Source organism: Callospermophilus lateralis, chromosome 2 (assembly GCF_048772815.1).
Source record: "Callospermophilus lateralis isolate mCalLat2 chromosome 2, mCalLat2.hap1, whole genome shotgun sequence".
Taxonomy (NCBI): domain Eukaryota; kingdom Metazoa; phylum Chordata; class Mammalia; order Rodentia; family Sciuridae; genus Callospermophilus; species Callospermophilus lateralis.
In genome coordinates, this window is record NC_135306.1 from 178,966,381 (window position 1) to 178,989,405 (window position 23,025).

General features: G+C 32.0%; 1 protein-coding gene across 11 annotated transcripts in view; it reads right to left on the bottom strand.

The window, feature by feature from the left end:
- Immp1l (inner mitochondrial membrane peptidase subunit 1) overlaps positions 1–23,025 on the bottom strand; it is a 76,844-nt gene that overhangs the window by 12,377 nt on the left and 41,442 nt on the right. For all 11 annotated transcript variants that reach the window (XM_076847013.2, XM_076847005.2, XM_076847004.2 and 8 more), the window contains 3 exons: positions 18,307–18,440; positions 16,675–16,763; positions 12,402–12,528 (listed from right to left, as the gene is read on the bottom strand). In XM_076847013.2, coding sequence (XP_076703128.1) covers positions 12,402–12,528; positions 16,675–16,763; positions 18,307–18,411 — 321 coding nt within the window. In that variant the 5' untranslated portion in view covers positions 18,412–18,440. The remainder of the gene's footprint in view (positions 1–12,401; positions 12,529–16,674; positions 16,764–18,306; positions 18,441–23,025) is intronic.

A 23,025-nucleotide genomic window follows, 5' to 3' on the forward strand; every position in this document is an offset into this window, starting at 1 on the left:
GGCCCTTCCTTATGAAGTATCAGCTTCAGAAACATTTACCAATTTCAGCAAGGAGGTGGAAGAAGGGGAAGAGGGTTGGTATGGAAGCCATATAATTCTGAAATCCCCTTCTTAAACAATGATGTTTACCTTCTTACTTTTGTTCTATTTTTAAATACAATGATGCCTGCTCTGTTTTGGGATTAGTACTTAGAAGTGTTTTATACTCTCAGTCTAAGTCTGCATTTTCATTTTAATATAGCTTGAAATACCCTTGGTCTCATTACAAAAGATAAGTCTAAATGCAACACAGGGTATTTCAGAGTATAGTTAAACATAGTGGTAAGTATTAAAATAATAAGTTTGGCTCTCATGAAAAATGACATCTGGTTCTCAAAAAAATAGTTCAATGCCAAATGATCCAGCTGTACTACTCTTTAGCATATATCTGAATGAAAGGAAGTTTTATAAAGTAGAGTTACCTTCATACCAATTTTTATTGTGGCTTTATTTACACAAAGCCAAGAGTCTTCCCAAGTGCTTATAGTCAGGTGAATGAATTTTTTAAATGAGGTATATGTACATAATGAAATATTATGCAGTCATAAAGAAGAAAGAAATTCTATAATTTATGGGAAAACAAATGGAATTGGAAGACTTTATGTTAAGCAATGTAAATAGGTAGAGAAATTCAACTATCACAGGCTTTCTCTCTTATTTGGAAACTTACAAGGAGAAGGAGGTGGAGAAAAAAAGTAAGTATTGAGAAACTCTGGTACAATTGATATAATCATGTAAATGGCAAATTTTAAAGATGTAAATAGAGGATTAACAGATATTTAATATAAAATATACTTTTTCCAGCATCACACTAATGGGAGTATTTTTCTTATTATTTTAAGTGGGAAAAAAATGTCTTACACCTTAACTACAAATTCCTATAATGTAATTAAATACTATTAAAATACCTAAGTAAGTAGGATCTTTCATGTTAGGATCTAAGTTGTTAGATATAATTTTCTGGTTATCTGGTAATAATTGTTTTGTGTGAAGATTCATAGGCAATTTTCATGTCTCTGACTTTGAGTCACTTTTATGCTAATAGTTTCCAAATCATATTAGAAAAGTACCTCATTTTAACTTTTTGGAAAGGCTGTATTAAGTGTAAATATAACTTTATATATATGTTGACTCAAAAACATTGGATTAGAAAATATTTTCTGTTTAAGAAATAAATGTTCATGACACTTGATTAAAATAAATAATCCAAAATAGTAGGTAAATGAAATGCGTACTATAAAAATATGTACTGATATATCTGTACCTAAAGTTTCTTTCTGACATTTGGCATAACTCTTCCCAAAGTTTGAAACCATCCCTATACAGATTTATTGCTATGGATTAATCTCTATAGTTCTTTTCAATCTCTTATTGTCCCTTTGTGTAACTGCTCAATATAAAGTGATTAGAAAACAGATTTATGTCTGAAACAGTATTAGAAATAGGTCACCAATAAAAAAAAAAGTCTATACTCCAAAAAAGGAAATGATTACAATTAAGTAGGTAGGGCTTTTTGTACTTGATGTTATGGATACATTTTTTTTAAAAAAAGGCATTTTTGTATGTATTTCTTTGATATTTCTACATGTGTTTTATTCATCAAAACAAAACTCCAATGCTCCAATTCCTGCAAATTATTTAGGATGAAATGGAGCTTTGTGAATACAAAATTGCAAATTAAACAGGTGAATGACAGACGACATTTTTTGTGATGATGCACAAAGAGAGTAGATGAAAATTTTAAAAAACTATGATTGATGTCCTTGGGCTGAAAGCATCAAAACATTGTTTTGACTGTGGGATCATAAAACCAAATTACAGACATCAAGAAAGGAATAGCAAAGCATCCAGGTATCATTTTGGGAAGACAATGTTTTTTGCCACTTACTCAAATAATTTAATTAAAATACAATCTAGCTTATGCTTTTAGGAGTTCTAACTTTTCCAAAATTGAATGTATCTTCTTTTCATTTCCTAAATTTTCCCTCTCCTATTGAACCACCTCCCTCTGTTGCTAAAGCTAATAATGTGGGTGTCATCTTTAAGCCCTTCCAGTATCCCTTTCTTCCAGCAACCAATCTCATCTAGAGAGTTCTTTAATCTTTCCTGTAATCTTCCTACTTCCTTCTATTCATGATGTTATTATCTCAGTTATGCATCATTCACAGCCTATTAACTGGGCTGCCTGCCTCCAGGGTCTTCTACTGCAAGCCATCCTCTATTGATCTACATTAATATCACAGTGATCACTTAAAAACTATGCCTGATCATATTCTCCCCCTGCTTGAGCCATACAAGCAACTGTGTTTACCTTATATTTTTTATCTCTTTTGCTGTCCACTCCATCCAAAACATGTTCCACACATAGGAGCTTATATTTGGCAGGTCCCCAAAGTAGATCACTACATTCTCACTTTTAGGTCTTCAGAAATATGCTGCTTGCTTTAGCTAACTCTACTTATTCTTTACGCTTTAATTCAGATTTCACCTCCCTTGTTTGGAATGATTTTACCTAACTCCACTCTGGAAAAACATCCTGGTGTTTATCATAGCTCTCTATACACAATACAATTATACCATATTGTAATTCCTTGCTCTTGCAAATTGACTGTGAACTTCTAAAATTGTACTGTCCAATACAGTGGCAATAGTCAAACCTGTGACTTTTTATATTTTAGAATTATATAAAAAGTTGAGAATTCAGTTCCTCATCCACAGTACGGGCCAAGAGCAATATGTGCCTAGTGGCTACCATTACTGTACACTGCAGATACAGAATATCTTCATTATTTCAAAAAATTCTGTTGGACATTACTGAGGGAAAGAACCTCACATGCTGACCCTCAAGTACATGCTTAATAAATGTTTTGGAATTAATGAATACACATATAAATTTTTAAAAAGTTGAGATGTTAATGTCTGGCAAATGTGGCCTATTCCTATAGTCTCTTGAAGGCCATTTAAGTATTTTTTCCTATCCCTCCCTGTTACCCTCCTCTCACAAGTCCAGTGGTCTGGCTGCTCCTAACGTGGCCTTATTAAGGAAGATGCCTCAATATTGGAACTGGTTAGGGGCCAGAAGTCCTTATCAGTCAATGTCCCTAGACTTATTTTGATTTTTTTTAAAATAGGGGAGTCTGGTCAAATTTCAAGTCTCTTCAGACAACACAGATTTCTTAAATACTTATGAATTTAGAAGTTTATACACATAATGTACAGGTATGAAGTAGGTGAAAATTTCAAATTACATATCAGAACTTTAAATTATTCACATCTATAGTTGTATATCCTTAAATATTGCTTAGTCTCCTTTCCCTGTTGGTTCTGCATGTGTGTTTGGTGGGGATGCAAGCAGTAGTTGTGCCATATGAAGTGATTGGTACCATCTCTTAAAGTACTTAAGAAAATCCTAACCCAGAAGGAAAATAATCTCTGGGTTGGCAGTAAATGACTTGTAATGCCAGTGATTTCTTGCTAGTTAATATCTGCAACAGTTTTATAACAAGCATACCTGCTTTTAAAAAAATATGAAGACTTCTTTTCTATTCTTATTTTATGGGAAAGATGGGCTTGGTAAAGCAAGAATAGTTTTATGAGCTAAAACTGAACAGGTCATGGAAACTACAGTTAATTTTATCAAATTTTAATTAACAAACATGATAACACAGAATTTAATTTAGTTGCTTATTTCAAGACATTTGAACATCTTCCACCTAGTCAACAGCAGCTTCTCCAGCAGACCTAGTAAAGATGATAATATCAGATTAGGAAGCCACATGACACCTGGAATGTATTCTCTTTACTACTAATGGAGTTTGGAGTCAGGTCAGATGCCTATATTAAACACAGTGTTACAATTTTAGTCTTTCTTCATTTCTCTCAATTAGTTTTAGCCAAACTTAAAATAAAGGGGTCTCACATAAGTTAAAATAAAAATAAATATATATATATTTTGCAGAACTGCATTCTGCCTCCCTAGATTTGCACCTGTTGCTCTGACTTTCCACCTTTGGTTAAAATATTTGTAGGTGAAACATTAATTTCAGGTAATTTGCTACTCTCCTAGTAGAAATGTTGTTCTTCATATGTACATATACATATTTTCAAACATACAAAAATAAAATAGTACTTCAAAATTCTATAAACTACATATTATTAAAGAAACCTCAAATTATTATGAAAATGTTCTAAGAACACATCAAAAAATGTTTGAATGTAGGGGCCTCAAAGAACATTCTTAGTGTTAATATCTTAATGAAAACACCTCAGATTAGTAAACAATAAGTCAAATTTATCTTCAGAATTGTGTTAGCTATAGGATGAAAAAGTCATGTCATCTCCGCTGTGAACTTCACTTTAGCAAAAGAGTAAACATATTTCCTCTACATCAGCTACAATCAAGGCATTAGCAGTATGCTGCGATTGATTATCCTAGGAGCTGTTGCTGAGAAATGGATATGCAGCACAGGTTTTTATCTCCAGTTTGCAAAAAGCTAGTCCCTTGTTTAGATATCCTAGTTGTAATAAGTGACATTATTAGGCAGTTCTTCTACTTAAATGACATAAGGATTTAGTGTATCAGCAGCTTATAATAAGCCCTTTCAAATCTGATGATTCCTCTCCCTAACACATAAGTACTTTTTCTGTTTATAATACAAGTGGTAATAGAAGACCAGATGGTTGTGACTTTTAGTTAAGGTAAATGACACTTAAACAAACAGAAAAATAGCATTAGGCTATTCAGGGATTTGAACTGTATCCTAAATACACAGTACACCTTAAAGGACTATTAGTGTTAGCTATAGAGTGACCATTTTCTAATGCTGTCTAATTAGTGATATTGTTTTTCAGATTGTCAATCAATTTTATTTAAATATTTTCTAATATACTGTAAAACAGCCTTATTATCGCCATATTATTGCATTTCCAAGTTCCAACTTTTAACAACATTATATCTTTAGTACATCTTGAGAACATTTAACCAGTTCTTTCTGAAATGTAAAAATTGTCTCTATTTCTTACATTTCTGTCAATAAGAATAATGATATTGTTGTTAATGTAATCTATAATTCACAAAGAAAGATACTATATTTCCTGTTCACCTACCATCACTCCAGCCTGGTTGTAGACTATCATTTGATGAACACTCATTTTTCTGTATAACACTGAAATCTGTGGTATCAGGGATGACCAAAAAGCCTTAAATAACCTGATACTTCTGAAAGTTTTAGAGTAAATGTGAAATCATAATTTTTCTGACATGTTCTTTTAACAACACCAAAAGATCTCTATGCAGTAATCATAGGAATATAGTAAGATGGCCATAATCACATTTTATTAATATATCCATTTTCAGTACAAGTTAGTTTTGTTTGAGAAACTAAAATTCAGTAAATAAAGTTATGTTTGAAAGAATTAAAAAAATATTCTTAATTTTTCAATGATTAGACACTGGAAAGCCAAAGTGTATACTTAAAGAAGTTTACAAACTTTAGTAACAACTCTATCCACCATTTATCTATCAATTCATTAAAAGTTCAAAAGAATAAAATAGTATAGTAGTTAAATAAGTTCAAAGGCACATGCATTTCTACGGAAATACAGAAAACTGTCATTATCACACAACCTAATGAGTGTAATCACTGAATGTTACAAAAGCAACTTAGCCTTCATCATAGCAAAACCACCAAAACATTTCTAGAGCACGGAACATTCCCCAAAATGAGACTAAGATAGGCCCAGCATAGCTCAATCCCACCATCCTTTAAGAAAATGTATTTTAGAATAAGTTCAGTACCCAAAGTCAATTCATAGTAAGATGAATTTTAGTCTGCTTAATAAAAAAAGTCCAGATAGGAATTGCTTAGGGAAATAAACAGTTGATCAGTTCTTTGTTCTTCTAGTACACTCTGTTTTTTTGAGACATTTTCAATATTTGCTTTGATTTTCATCTGCCATTATGTCAGGTAATCAGGTAGCTTTGTCCCTGGAAGTCTCTGAAATTTCAAGTCTTCTATGAAGACTAGAATAACCGCAGGTGAGCCAAATCAGCAGTAGCATATGATATGGTGAGCTACAGGTACAGCTATCTTTCTGAAAAGTCACAATACCATTCATGTGCTCAGAAGCAAGTCTTCAAGAAGAAACTGAAGTAGAATAGAAACTAAAACAAAACACAGACCCTATTCATATATACATTTTTTTTTACCCTTCAAGTATTTTTAAAATAACAGATGCAAAATCATGATTTACAGGCTGGGGACTCAGCTAAAATCAAAACAAGTCCCTATTATTAAGAACCTTATATTCTAGAGCAGAGGTTAGCAATTTTTTTTTTTTTCTGTAAAGAACCAGACGTAAGTACTCCAAGCCTTGTGGACCGTATAATTTTTGTCACAACTACTCAACTCAGACACAAACAATAAGTAAGTGAATGAACATAACTATGTTTCAGTAAAACTTTAGATTGCAAGAAAGGCAGCAGGAGGAATACAACATTTTTAATTGTTGGAAGACCAACATTTTTTATTACAAGTGAAAGGGGAACCAGAACCACATGGATCTTTGAACATAAGAGTGACAAAACGGCTCTTAAAAAGCCTCAGCATTAAAAAGGATCACATCAATTAATAATAGTAGGAGCAGAGAGCAGGAAAATGGGAAGGGGATTAGCAAAGAGAGCAGTCAGAAATTATTATTATTTATTATTATTATAAATTATTATTGCAATAAAAAAAAGAGATGAGTTGGTCTTCTACCAGGATATCAGCAGTGACCATGACAAGACATAGTCAGAATCTGATTATATTTAGAAGGTAAAGACATGATTATCAAATGCATTTGGTGGATGGTAAAAGAGAAAAAGAATCAAGTCCAAGCTGTAAGGCCTGCACAACCAGAAGATTGTTAAATTGGGAAGTATATGGAAGGAATCTGTGTGGAAGAGAAAAATCAGAATTTTGTTTTAGACATTCTAATTTTGAGATGACCGTGTTAAGTTAGAGACGACCATGGGAAGTTAGAGATGACTGTTATCCACTAAAGTAGAAATATTTAAAAAATTAGATACATGCTTCTTGAATTCAGGGAAGAGGCTGTAGTTGAGATAAATTTGAGAGTAAGTTAGATGATACTTAAAACCATGAGACAAAATGAGGTCACCTAAAGTGTAAATGTATATAAACAAGAGAAGAAGTTTAAAATATTAAACCTTAGTTACTCCCTTAGTCACTTGGAGGTCATTCCAATTTGGGGATCTGGGGAAGAATCAACAAAGGAAACTCAGAAGAAGCAGTTCGATATACAGTAAGAAAACCTAGAGAAGTACTCCAAAACTAAGTGAAACCAGATGTTTTAGTCAGCTTTTTTTGCTGCTGTGACTAAAAGATCTGGCCAGAACAACTGTAGAGAAGGAAAAGTTTATTTTAGGGCTCAATGTTTCAGAGTCTTAGTCCATAGAAAGCCAGCTTCATTCCTTGGAGCTCAAGGTGAGACAGAACATCATAGCAGAAGAGCGTGGCAGAGAAGCAGTTCACATCATCAGGAAGCAAATAGAGAGACTCCACTGTCCAGATACAAAATATATATCCCATAGCCATGCCCCTAAATAACCATTTTCTATAGCCACACCACCAGCTGCCTCCAGTTAAGACTCTCACAACCCAATCATTTCTCCTCTGAATTTTCTTGCATTATCTCACATGTGAGCTTTTAGGGGACACCTCATATCCAAATCATAACACCAGGTTTCAAGAAGAACGATTTCAAATGCTAACTAGATAGTAAGATAAGGAATAAAATTTGCTCACTAGACAGATAATGAAGAAGTCATTGGAGACTTTACTAAGAACTATTCAAAGTGATGAGGACCAAAATATAACTAGTATGAGTTTAAGAGCGTATATAAAGCTTAAGAGTGGGATGAGTAAATATATACATCCGTTTCATCATATAGGAGGATGTGGTATCTAGCATGTTTGCTTGATTAGAGGGGAGAATTTACAGTATATTTGCTGACAGGGATTTACTATATTTCAAAATACCTAAGTATTCCACAGTTGTATTATGAATTAACTAAAAATCACAGCTCTACCACACAATAAATATTATCCTTATAAATATTATGAAGTGTTCTTCTTCTCTCCATTAGCTTTATAATAAAATGTTACTATATACTTTCTAAATTCTGGCCCTCTCTTCCCTAGGGGAATTAAACAGGTTTTTACTTTATCTTTTGCCTACTAAGCAAACCAGTATGAGAATGCCAATTCATTTTATTTCCTATTTGCTCAATGCTCTGAATTTCCCACTAAATTTTTTTGGGGCAGGGGGTGGGGTGCAGTATGAGGGACTTAACTACTGAGCCACATCTCCAGCTGGAGGTGGGATATTATATTTGTATTTTATTTAGAGTCAGGATCTCACTGATTTGCTTATAGCCTTGCTAACTTACTGAGGCTGGCTTCAAACTTGTAATCCTCTTGCCTCAGCCTCCCAAAATGCTGGGATTACAAGTCATGCACTACTGCGCCTGGCCTAAATCATTTTTTGATAAAGTAGTGGCTTCTAGAAGCAAGGTGAGGAATCCCTGTAGCATATATAGAAAAGAAAGATATTCAAGATATTTGAGCTGATTATATTATTTATCTTGAGTTATGAATTTAACTCACATCTGAGTAATCACTACTCAGCCCATAACCCAAAGAGAGAATAATTAATCTTAGTAACATCAAAATAAGCCAAACCAACTGAACTAGCACCTTATCATAGACTGCTACTCTAAATATTTAATGTAAAAAAATAAATCTGGTTTATAAGTGTTGCTTGCAGCATAGACTATTTAAACTCTGGAATGATGAAATGATTCCACACCACTTAACCAATGATCTGTTTACACCCTTTTTTGACAACTTACAAACAATGCTATTTCTTTCATATGCTAAACTCTGTAGTCTAGGCTCCAAAGGACAATCTTGGTGTTTTGCTTTCTGAAGTACCTATATACAAGAATAATTTTTTGGGGGGCCTGGAATTCAAAACACATTTCATATTAATCATCTTTACTATACAGCTCAACCAGGATCTAAATAGTAGTGTCTTCATCTTTAAAATAACATTTTTTTTTCCTAAAATAAGGTGGAAAAAAAAAAACACTTTAAAAAATACAGCACCAGCATGCTTCTGTGATAACTGAAAAAGGGAACACTCTAGAGAGACAGATCCTGCAAATAGTTTGGATGTCTTTTCAGAGTTTTCCGAACTTAAATGAATTTTTGTTATAAATCACCTTTATTAATAGTGATTAATAAAATGAGAGACATTTGTTCTGTAACAGCTACACAATTCTTATTGCTTGAATAACCCAGCCTAGTGAAACTGACATTAATACTATCATCTTCAACATTATAATCTTCTCTTTCAGAACCAGTACTGGTACTGATCAGAATTAGATTCCTTTGTTTTTGAAATAACAGAAACAAATATATTTTAAGGGAAGTACAATTTGATGAAATGGGAGTAGAAATAATAATTAGATAAAGGATATTCAGGGAGAAGAAGCAATGGCATGGTGAGGAGTACAGATTCTGGAGCCAGACAACTGGTGTTTGAAACCCAACTCTTCTTACTGCTTGAAATTGGGTGATTTATTTAACCAACCTGTTGTTTACTTTTCCTTTCAGCCAAATACTAATACCTAACTCATTGGGTTGCTGTTGTAATAATTAAATAATTTAACCTTTGTAAAGAGTTTTAACAGTTTAGAGTAAATATATAATGAGTGTTAACCAACATTATTTCAATTATGTATTATATACTAATAAATGTCAATGAAAGTAAATGGAATAACTTAGAACAAAATGGCAGTGTTCTCTAATTTGTCCATTTTTAAACATATACAAAACTTGATGAACAGCTTCCTTAAATAGAATATTTTAAAAATTTACATCTCACAGTCCTCTGGGAATCTTCTCTCATTCCTTAGTAGAGACTTTATCTAAACCATTCTGTCCTGACATTTTCTAACTCTCACAAAGAAAATAACAATAAAGGTATTTAAGTACATAGATGATGCTATTGTTTATTGTTTTGTTCTGTCTGGACAAAATTATTTCTGGATATTAAAAAAAAAGGCAAAAAGAAAAGGAAGAGAGGATCAAGAGGGATAGAGGATAGGAAGGCATGGGGAAATACTGGGGATTGAAATCCACCAAATAATGCTAGGTATACATGTTAGATATCTGTGTCATTCATATATAGATGAATGATTTACTGTGGAGTATTTATATATAGACAGCATAATTTGGTAGATTTCATCCACCATAATCATTCATATATATATATATATATATAAATAAATGATTCATTGTGGTATATTAAACAATTAACAATAATAATAGAAGGGAGATCAGTAGACCAGACCAAGGCTCATGAAGGAAGGAGAAGAAGATGGAAAGGGAATGTACTAGGGAATGAGACTGATCAAACTATATGCATATATGAATGTGGCATCATGAATCCTACAATTATGTATAATTATGTACCAATAAAAAAGCTATTTTTCATCTTAAGTACATAATTTCTAAAGCAACTTAGAAATAAATAGAATATCTTATGTTATGAGAATAGTTATATGAAGGTAAAATCATATAGAAAAGTGACATTTTTGAAAAATAAAAGGATACAGTGTTCATGATGAAAGCCACAGCAGAAAAATAGATCACCTGATATTAATACTATCATCTTCAACATAATCATCAGCTAACAATTACTGTGTATTTTAGTATTGTGGTAATAACATAAAAATATTTACATAATACTATATGCATAATACCATAATACCATCCATCTATTATGGATAATAAATAACAGGTTATCTTACTGATCAAGCTTAAAGGGCAATCAGAGGCTATCATAGTTCAAAATACATTTTTAACACTGAATACAATTTTACTCTTCAGTTACTTCTCTACAGTAGGGATGAGCAGAAGTAAAGTTAGTTAACATAACAGCTGTATTAATAATTTTATACCGATGCAAAATTTAAAGAGAAAATTAAGTCATAGTTATTAAAGTATGCAGAATATAAGCTAAGTAAACAAAGTCTCACTCTTCCTATAAGTTCACTCTTCCTATAAGTTCAGTCACAGAAGCCATCAGAGTGATAAAAGAAGCTACCACAGTATATCTGCTTGCCATTCTTTCATTCTGTTGTTCTTGCACTCTTTTTTTTTTAACTGAATAGGCAAGTGGCTTATATACAACTTATATTCTAAAAACTTTTAAAAGACTTTAAAAGAATTAAACTACAGACCTTATTTGATTTAGTCAGATTTTCCACTGATTACTCAGTAGGAAACTTTTTTTAATCCAATTAATTTGTTTTTTATTTGTTCTTTTTAGATATACATGGCAGAAGAATATATTTTGATACACATACACAGAGTATAACTTATTCTAATTAAGATCCATTCTTGTGGTTGAACATGATGTGGAGTTAGACTGGTCATGTATTCATATATGAACACAGGAACCTTATGTCTGATTCATTCATCAATAGAAAACTTTCTAAGCCAGGAATTCAGATTGATTTTAAGTCTCCTCCTATCTATGACAGTTCTTTAGTCATTACTTATTTTTTATGACCTTGACATTTTTTAAAACATTTTTTTAGTTGTAGATGAATGCAACACCTTTATTTTATTTATCTATTTTTTTATGTGATGCTGAGGATGAATCCAGTGCCTCACATGTGCTAGGCATGTGCTGTACCACTGAGTCACAACTCAGCCCCATGATCTTTTTGAGAAGCACTTGTCAGGTATACTGTAGAATGACCCTCAATTTAGGTTTTCTTGTGATTTGACTGTGGTGTTGAGATTTGTTTGTTTGATTTTTTGGTAAGAATATCACAAACGTCACATGCCCTTCTTGGTATTTCAATTCAGGGACAACATTTTGTTGATATGTTTTGAGGTAGGTGAAGTTAACCTTGATCACTTGACTCAGGTGGTGTCTGACAGGTTTCTCCCCCTGGAAGTTAGTACTAAGTATCCCAGAAGAGATACTCTCGAGACTATGCAACTATCCTATTTCTCCTCAAATATTTGTCCAATAATTTAGCATTCATTGGTATATCCTGCTTGTAACAAGTATAACTGAGATATTTATATAGGGTTTTAAAAGGAACTAAAATATATGAAATACAATGGCCAAATTATTCCTAATATACTTAAATTTGATTGGACACAACATTTTTTCTTATATTTAAAATATGAATGAAAGCTATTTTCTTTTTTCATTGTATTCTGTTAATATTAATCAACTCTGATACCAATGAATAACATAATTGAAATATTACTTACATAAATATGGCTTTTAAAGAAATCTGATGGACTAGTGGTGAGGATTTTGTCTCCTTCCAAACCAATTACTCTTTTACAAATATTTGATTTTGGATCACTCGGGCTTTTTGCAATCACAATGTCACCTCTGGGGGGAAAAAAGGTCAAAGAAATACCAGTATTATATACTAAGCACAAACACATGCATGGTACTGATTTAATAATTTTATAAGGCAACTTAAGGACAGACACACCCTATCCTCTACTACTGACCCTCTCATGTATTTACCAACTTTGAGAACCCTTATAACTGACTTGAGTCAGAATTCAATGATTGTAATGGAAAAATTCATGTGATTTCTAGTAATTTTGGAAGATTCTACATTTTTAAAAACTTCTATAAATTATTATCCTTTTTGCACCACATCAACTATGTTTTATTTCTGTATCCAAATTTTTAGAACCAAAACAATGGAAAAATAATTCCATAAAAATACCACCAAACTAATTAATTTTATCTCCCAGCACTGACTGATACCAGAGCACTGACAAGGTAGAAACATTATCTATGTTTTCCTAGAGCTCAGCATGGAAGTTATGTAACCCATATAATTTACAATATATAGTATAAAGTACTTACATTTGAAGGGAGGAAAAAAAAAAGACACAACCAAATACAATGCTAAGAGCTGAGCAGCTATATGCTTCAAAAATGTAATATCATATGTAAAAATAATCAGTATAGGTCTGATCACATGGAAAGCATAATTCATGAAAGAAATAATAATCTACATGGTAACAAAATAATAAACATCTTAAAAAGCATAAAAAAAATTGGGCGTGATGGCACACACCTGTAATCCTAGTGGCTCAGGAGACTGAGGCAGGAGGATCACAAGTTCAAAACCAGTCTCAGCAATTTAGGGAGACCCTAAGCAACTCAGTGACACCCTGTCTCTAAATAAAATACATAAAAAGGCTGGGGATGTGGCTCAGTAGTTAAGCACCCCTGGGTTCAATCCCTCGTACCAAAAATAAAAAAAAAAATAAAAACTGGAGACAAAGAACATAGGACTAATGTCCCCAACCAAACAGAACACAATATTCTTTCTGCATAAAATGAGAAATATGTAAACTTTGTTAACACACAAAAGCTATAGTAATAAAAGGAAAATTATAGTAAAATCAGAAACCTAATTATTGCTAATATTATAAGTATAACAATGAATTCTAAAATTTTGATAGCCAAGTCATTAAAAAACTAAGATGAATTACATAGGAATCATAATTCATAAAAGAAAATTTAGTGGAAGATAAACATTTCCCAAAAAACTAAATCAAAGAGGAATTCATAACCAAACAAAAGACACCATCTTCCTCAGAAGTTTTACAGAAAATGTAGAAATAATACAATGTTCATGTTTTGAGGCTATTGTTAAAAGAAAATTTTATCAAAAAAATAAATTCTATAATTTGGTGGCAATGGATATTGCCTTCTTTGGAAAATAGAATAAACTCTTTCTAAACACCTAGAACTATGTCAATGGAATTCTTTCAATGAACAAGTTTACAAAAATTTTAACACACAATCAAAACTGATTTGAGGCAGCTTTGGAGGAAGAAACTTTCCATGTGTGTTTTATGAAACTAAAGTTCTTTAATAAAATAATCAGGATAACGATTAAATGGTGCAATTAAATGGCAAAGAAATAATTCAATAATTCAAACTGTTTTTTGTTTTGTTACAATACCAAGAACTAAACACAGGGGCACTCTCCCACTGAGCTATATTCCTAAACAACATCCTCTCCCCACCGTTTTTTGAAATTTTGATACAAGTTCTAATTTACAAAGGCTAGCCTCAAACTTACAATCTCCCTGACTCAGCATCCCTGTGCCATTATGCCTGGCTAGTCAATCTGCTTTTACAAAAAACACTGTTAATGTGGAATTTATTTCTGGTAATCTAGGCAGATATGGGTGTAGAGATTAATCAAAATACATATCCTTTAGACTCAGCTCTCAGAAAAGTTTTAAAAGCAACCTAACAGAACTATTAAATTTTCTTTTCTCATTTGTAGTTATAAATATTCTTTTTAGCTTCGTGCAGTAGCACATGCCTTGAATTCCACTGACTCAAGAGGCTGAGGCAGGAGGATTACAAGTTCAACACCAGTATCAGCAATTTAGCTAGGTCCTAAGCAACTTTACAAGACTCTGTCTCAAAATAAAATACTAAAAGGGCTGGGGATATTGCTTGGTGGTTAAGTGGCCCTGAGTTCTATCCCTGGTACCAATTAATTAATTAATTATCCTTTTTATCCTACTAGATGGCAAGCTTTTGAAAAGATGTTAATATCTCACTCGTCTTCACTTTTTATAATGTACAGCACATCTTATAAATTAAGTGCTTATTTACTATTTGTTGAAAGAATAAGCAGTAAAGGAAGACTATCTTAAGTATTAGTCTTCTGTGCAGATGATGAAGAAGAGATTCATGTGCTTTAGATACGACACATGCAGACTTTTATTCATCCCTAACAGAAGGCTATTCTACCTTTTGAAACAGGCAAAAGGATATCTCAATTCCCGTGAAATCTTAAGAGTTCTATGTTATAAATAAGAGAATCAGGAAATTAAATATTTTGTTCTTTTTTTATTTGTGCCTTATAATTACATATAATAGTGGGATTCAATATATGATATCCATATATACACATAACATAATTTGATCATTGTCATTCCCCAGTACCTTTCCTTTTCCTCCCCTCCTACCTCACCAATCCTCTTGCTCTACTCTACAGGACAATATTTTTTAAAGTGGAAGTTAACAACTGATTGCCTTGGCTCTAAAAATTACTTTGATATGTTTTATATGAATGACAGATTTTGAGCTGTCCTGAAACATATGGAACCCCTGGATGAATAGAATATAAAAATGAAACCCTCAAAGAATTGTAATTTACTGAATTCAGATATTTGCATTACTTATCTGAATACAAATAGTATATAAAAATAAGATAACATCGAGGCACTTGCATTCAGAAACTATTCAGCCAATAAGTTCAGCACTACATTAAGAACGCTTAAGGATTAGGAGTAAAATCATGTCATTAACATACAATAAAAACTTGTCTTCATGCTACAATGAGGCTAAGGCACCACATAATGCAAAGACTATATTAGCTTATTTTTAAATAAGTAAAAAAGAAAGAGGAGTTAGAATATGGCCTATCATATGTTTTATTTTATAACCTCATTTCTACTATTGGGTTTCTTGAATTTATTATATATAGAATATCTGCACAATTTCCTAGGAAACATGTCAGATCAAATGGCTTGACTAAAAGTTAGTTTCTTCTGCAGAAACTAGGGCTGGTGAAATATCAATAAATGGAAAGGGCAGCTTTACACTATTTTTTTGATGATTTTTTTCCAGGAATACAAAATAGGGTATAACAAAGGTGAATACTGAAAAAGGAATGCCTAAGCCCACTTATAATACCATAGCTAAATATCAGCTATTGAGAGTCAAGTTTGTAGTTTTCTGAGAAAAAAGGTGGAATAAATTTATTATTTTCAGAATAATGAAAATAAGTGGATCAAAATCTTAAATAACCAGAGAGGTATGCTTTAGAAAATACATTAAATTACTAATATTTGACATCCATTCAGAAGGAATTATACTCTTAGACTGAATTAAAATAAATATTTTTACAAGGTTTGGAAATTTTGATACTAGGACTTAAAAAGGTTCAATGACAAATAATATTTGCAAAGTAGTTATTAAATTTAATATAATTAATCAGGAAAACAATAAGAGATAAAATTCCTAGTTCTCAGCTATATACAATGATATAATCTAAAAGTTATCATTATAGGCTATATAAATAGAATAAGACTGTCATCAACAGAACTACAGAATTGCTTTTATAATTAACCAGAACATTTATTTGATATGTAACAAAGTTCACAAGTCTTTAGTTGTTGAATGAAAACATTTTAAGACCCAATAAAAAAGTAAACTTAGGCGTACATGTATGTGATAAAAGGAATTGCTAGCTATTGTGGACAATAATGTGAGGAGACACAGTGACCAGAGAGACTAATCATGAATCTATTAAAATTTCTCAAAATAAGAAAATATTTGACTCAAAGTTTCACTTACCTGGTCATTAGTTTCATTATTTACAAAAGATTTTTTTCATAGATAAAGCTAAGAAACTACAGAAAAAAACACAACATGTATGTGTATTCTCACTGTATATTTAATACATCTATGACAGACATTTACCTTTGGATACCATAAAAATGTCGGCTAACATTTTCTGCAAAGACAATATCTGAATTTTGAATTGTTGGCTCCATTGATGGTCCAGAACACTAAAAAAAGAGAAGTAATTTTGTAATTTGAGTTAAAAACCTCTTTAAATTTGAAAGAAATCATCTAAGCAGGCTTATTAGAGATAGAAAATCAAGTAAATGTTCTTCAAGATTGGGGGATGATTGGTAAGTTGGTGGTTCCCAAATAAGTTTAACTCTAGCATGGCCATAAGTCTGGAAACACAAATATATTAAAACTTATTTCTTAATATTACATTAGAATATATGAACAAAGTAACATTATCCATGTTTCCAAATTTTGGCCACCCCGTACAATGTAAGCTCCATGAGGACAGGTTCCTTGCTCTAATTTTCCCAGCTACATAACTAAAGCCAAGAACAGAGTTTAGAATAAAGTTGATACTCAGTACATATTTGTTGGATGAATAAATGAATGATTCACTTTCTTGCTATTTGTCAAATATCATCCAGGAACTATGGTGGTAATTTATTAAATGATATAATCATATTTTCAATTAATCAATATCCTTCTTCCTCTTCAAAGAGAATAGGTTACTCATCTGATGGACAAATTTATATTTTCTATTGAAAAATACTGGCATAATGAGATGTATTTTAAAGATATACATATTTGCATGTCTTAAAATAATAATCTTGATTTATGTCTCAAATCTGAAATGTATAATAACTGTTATTAAAATATAAATACAGTCCCCATCTACCCTACTTATTTTGTAAATAAAAATTTTGATTCAAAACTTTCTACTCAGGCAGAAATAACAAAGAATACAATGAAAGTTTGTTTGCTACTTCTAGAATAACCAAGGTAACTTTGAAAAATTAAGGAGAGGAATTTCAGTTAAATGTATTTATTTACATAACTCCAACTCAACCTGAGGTTTTTGACTATCAATCTGTTGGTGCAAACATAATATAAAAAAATAACAACAACAACAACAAAAGAAAAACCTATTGACAGGCCAGTCAAATATTCTTCCAATTACATGACAAAGGATTTGAACAGTCAGTTGGACAGATTGATGATGTAATACTGAGAACAAGCATTGTTAGAGGATGAAGAGACAGCTTTATCATTCTAATTGACATTAACAGAGTAATCATTTGTTTTAATGACACTTAACTTCAGTAGTTCTGAGTAGGAGTTTTGGAAACTGCACAAATTCGTGTTGAAATTCCTTATCTGCTACTTTTTGTGTGACCTATTTAATTTAAATAGACCAAGAAGTGTAAAGACTAAATGAGTTAATAAGAACACAACACTGAACATATCTTGGAAACAGTTAATAGCATTCAATAAATGGTAACAATTATTATTATAATATTAGTCAAGTAAGAAGACCTTATGTGCCTGTTAGAATACAGAACACATTTAAAGGCTCTTATATTTATATTAGTGTCCATACAAACACTCTCTTCTATCTTAACATCTTAAAAGATTTTGTTTTAACTTTGATAAGTTATTCATTAAATATCTTCAATTTAAATGAAGGGGAACATACTTTCCTCCAAATAAAAACAAGTATATATTTAAAATGAATATTCTTCAATGTAAAAAACTTACCATTACAACACCACCAACGTATTCAAAAGCACAATGGGCTATACAGCCATACTGAATAGTATAGCCAACAAGTCGGAAGGTTTTTCCCAGAACACCACGAAGCATAGTTCTATGTAGACTCTGCCACCACTGGCCTGATGTAAATTTCAAAAAGTTTCACGATCAATACTACTCAAAACCACTTAAGAAATAGCTCTATTCTAAAATATTTCATAGTTACCAAGAATATATAAATACAGTTTGGTACCAAAAAGCAAGAGTTTATTGAGCTTATTTTAATTTCTGTTAAAAATATTTTAAGTGGCTAATTATTGCTACCAGATATTTTGATCTACCAGAGATTGTACAAAATAAATATCACTGAGTTTATCTATAATTTAGATAACTAGTAGATGTTGAACTAGTCTGTTCCCTTCCATGTCTCACTTATTTCCTGGTATTAAGGCAGGCATTTAACATATTAATTCTTTCAAAGAAGAAATAGTTTTTCCTATTTGTTCTTTGCTGTACCAATATTAGGTTTATCATATATTGTGATACAATGGAGAAGCCATTAGAAGAGCTGTAGAGAGTCAAGTTTTAAATTGGTCTTTTTGTGAACTTATGTGATCTTCTGTGAAATTAAACCATTCAGAGGCTAAATAAAAAGGAAATAATCCCAACAGCTTGGGAGGCTGAGATAGGAGGATTGAGAGTTCAAAGCCAGCCTCAGCAATAGTAAGTCACTAAGCAACTCAGTGGGACCGTGTCTCTAAATAAAATACAAAAAGTGACTGGGGATGTGGCTCAATGGTGGAGTGCCCCTGAGTTCAACCCCCAGTACCAAAAAACAACAACAAAAAAGGAAATAATAATATCTCAAAAAATGGTTCTGATAATCAAATTCAACAATATATGTCAAAGTGTTCTGGAAATTATAGTTACTTACAGTTGTCCGCTATTAACTGCTGATATAATAATGAACACATGAATATTATAAAATAGCACAAAGTGCCACATATTTTTAAGATATTAGAATATTAGAATATTCTATAAATTTAAAATATTAATATAATTTATTTAAAATATTTCTAGCATCTGTCCGTTCCTTTCCCTTTATCTCTTACAATTATATTTCGAGCATTCTCAACTAATACCCTAGGCTACTATACATTGTTCTCTGATTAAATTTCTTAAAATACTTCAATAATATTTAACAGTTGAATGCTTGCTTACTCTATATCAGGCTTTACATAAACTACCTCTGTAAGGCAGATATTATTGCCATCCTCAATTTATACATAAGAAAAAAGGAGTCCAGTGGTAGTAACTTGCTCAATACTACAAAGATGGTAAATGATAGAAGTTCAAGAACTAAATCATTAAGTTATGCTGACTCTCATATTACTAAACTAATCCATAACCCCAACAGATCTTTAGAAGATCAAGCCAAATTACTTACAATTATTTCAAAGATCTGGACAGATGGCTCCTCTCCCATCCTCATTCCATCCTGATCTTCCCTAATTCTCCTAAGTAAGTTGAAATATATTGATCTCTCCCTCAAGTAAACTTTGACCAGTCAATACTTATTTATGCCAATACCCATGCTTGAAATATTCATCATGATATTTGTGGTATAACAGGAAGTGTCCCCTTGTTCTTGGCACAAAGCTCCTAAAACTCTTGGAATAACTGGTTGACAGGAGCCCCTTTCAGTCACACTGACTTCATGCTAAGAGTTGGATGAGGCCTCTAAATAGCTTGATATGGAGCTGCTCACCCAAAAGACCGTTACTAGTTGGAACTTGCTGCTCCGTGCTCCAACCTCTAGGAAAGAAGTGAGAGGGCTGGAGATTAAGGTCTACAAAAGTTTTTGGGAAAAAAACAATAGCTCTTGGACAAATTTAGATCTAAAATTTGAGGAGCTTTCAGGTATCTAATGCATCTGTGGCTAAGAAGAGAGTGGCAAACCTCAGCTCCATGGGGACCGAAGTCCTCCTGCACTGGTAATCTTGCCCTATGTACCTCTTCATCTGACTACTCATTTGTATTCCTTTTAATATCCCTTATAACAAATTGGTAATCATCAGTAAAATGTTTGCCTGAGTTCAGTGAGCTATTCTCACAAATTATCAAACCCTAGAAGGGGGGTTTAGGAATCCCTGACTTACATACTCAGTCAGTGGTACAAGAAACCTGGACTCTGAAGTAGGGTCAGTTTGTAGGATTGAGCCCTAACTTATAGAACAGGAAACTAACTCCAGGTAGTATCAGAATTGAATTTTAAGACAGTTAGTCAACATCCACAAGAGAATTGATTTGTGGTATCAAAAATGTTGTGTGAGTAGAAGAAATTGTGTGTTTTTTGCGGATAGCCACCACCTACCTAATTTGCTACTATTCTCATTAGGTAAACTTTTTCTTCTCCTCTGGATTCCTGGGGTCATTATTGTTCATTTTTGTATAGTTAAGAACATCGTTTTTAGAATAAATGTGCAAGAGTTTGTATACTGGCTCTACCACATTTATCTGTGTGTTTTTCAGGAGGTTATTTTGCCTCTATAAATCTGTGTACTTATCAATAAAATGAGCTTAATATCAGTACCAGTATCAGAAAGGATATTAAGGATTATACATGATGAATCATGTAATCTGTGTGAAAGAATATTTAAGTAAATGTTAGTTACTATTTTTTTTCATTTGGCAATCAGCTATACTAACTATATAACTTCACAACATTAATTCTATTAGTAAGTTTCTCAACAACTTGTCTTTCCATAAAATAATAGAATTTTAGATACCAGCAGCATAGGACAGTATCTTTTGCTTATTAATGTTTATTCTCCTCTAACACATTCAATATATCTCTTCTCCTGATAAGTCTTCATTGGTACCTAGGCACTCATCAACCTTAAGCATACACTGATTATACTTACCATACTATATTTGACTATGTCTGTCTCTCTTATTATAAACTACATATATTTGTTTACATGTCTGTGAATCTTAAATTTTTCTTAGTAAGTTTGTTGTAAGCTTATGTATATTTCAGATAGTATAAAGGAGTAAATATATTAAGTAGCTGGGAATCAGGATTCTCACTGTAAGAGAAAAAAACAACAAATATGGAATGGGAGTTTAGTGATGAACTGGAGGTATCAAAAATTGTTACTTAAATACATATACACATATGTGTTTGTTTGCATCCCTGCCTGCTTGTATAAAATGTCATCCTGGCTATGAATCCTTTTGAAAAGGCCACTGAAAAAAAATAATGTCAACGTAGTAATAATGACAGCACATTTAGCACCCAGATTTTTGGTTTCCAAATATCATTCTCCCCCAGGAAAAACAGTAGTCTTGTGCCAGAGAACAAATAACTAAGACTACAGAAGATTTGAAGGGTCTCTCATTGGCCAAATTTGGAACAACATGTCTAAAATAATAATAGTAATAGATAATGTATTAAATTAATAATGTAATCTACTGAAAAGAAATAAGTATGTGTTAGGAATGGTAAAGTTCTTTATAGAAAAATGGCAGCTAATAAATGTAGATGGAATTACATAATCACTACCAATGTAATAATTAATTCAGGAAGGACCATGATTAGATGTCACAATTCAGTGTGTGAAAAGTTGTTGGTAAACAGGATATTTGCAAAGTGTCAAAGTAGGTACCTTATTACAAAGAAGAACAAGTTTGGGCAAATATATGTTCACTCAGTGATCAAATTTAGCAGCATAAATAATGGGCTAAACTAACATTATGTAGCCTTCCAACATAATACAACGACAAGTACTTCATCAGCTACATACCAGCCTTGCTAAAAACGTCAAACCTAAATCTAGCTATGAACAGACAGACACACACATAGTGGAATTATGCAAGAGAATGAACTTGACCATTTAAAAATATATAAATTCAATGAAAAACATTGTGAATAGCAAGAGTACTATTTTAAATTATAAGAAAATAGAAGGAATGACAATCAAATACAATATGAAATCCTTAAATGGATCCTGGAGTGAAAGAGGAAAGAAAAGCTTTTTAAAAACACATTATGGGGCTCAGGGTGGGGCTCAGTGGTACAGTGCTTGCCAGCATGTGTGAGGCACTGGGTTTGATCCTTAACACCACATAAAAATAAATAAGTAAAACAAAGGTATTGTGTCCACCTACAACTAAAAAAAAATTTTTAAAAAACATATTATGGCACAACTTGGGAACAAAACCATATCACTATGACATGAAATCATATCAAATGTACATAGAGCCATATCACTATTAATATTAAATTTTCTACTATCATGCTGGACCAGAAGATGACCTTGTTCACAGAGGTGAAGTGAATTATTTAGAAATTAACATCATAACTGCAACTTCCTTTCAATTGGCTCACTTCTATTAATACTAATATATATTTAAACAAATAGATATACACAAATTTCTATACATACACACACTTATAAGTAAGATACAGCTAATGTGGCAAATGTTGTTAAACTCAGATGAACTTGTATACAACTGTGTATTGTGCTATTTTTTTAAAAAAATTGGAGAATAAAACATTTTAAAGCAACACTTGGAGGAAAAAAGGTATCTTCAGAGTCATTCATTAATTCACTCATTAATTCAACAAGTATTATTGAGCTACTACTGTTTTCTAAAACCTGAGTTCAGTCCAGGAAATTCAATAGTGAACATAATGCCTATCATAAAGTTTATAGTCAGGCA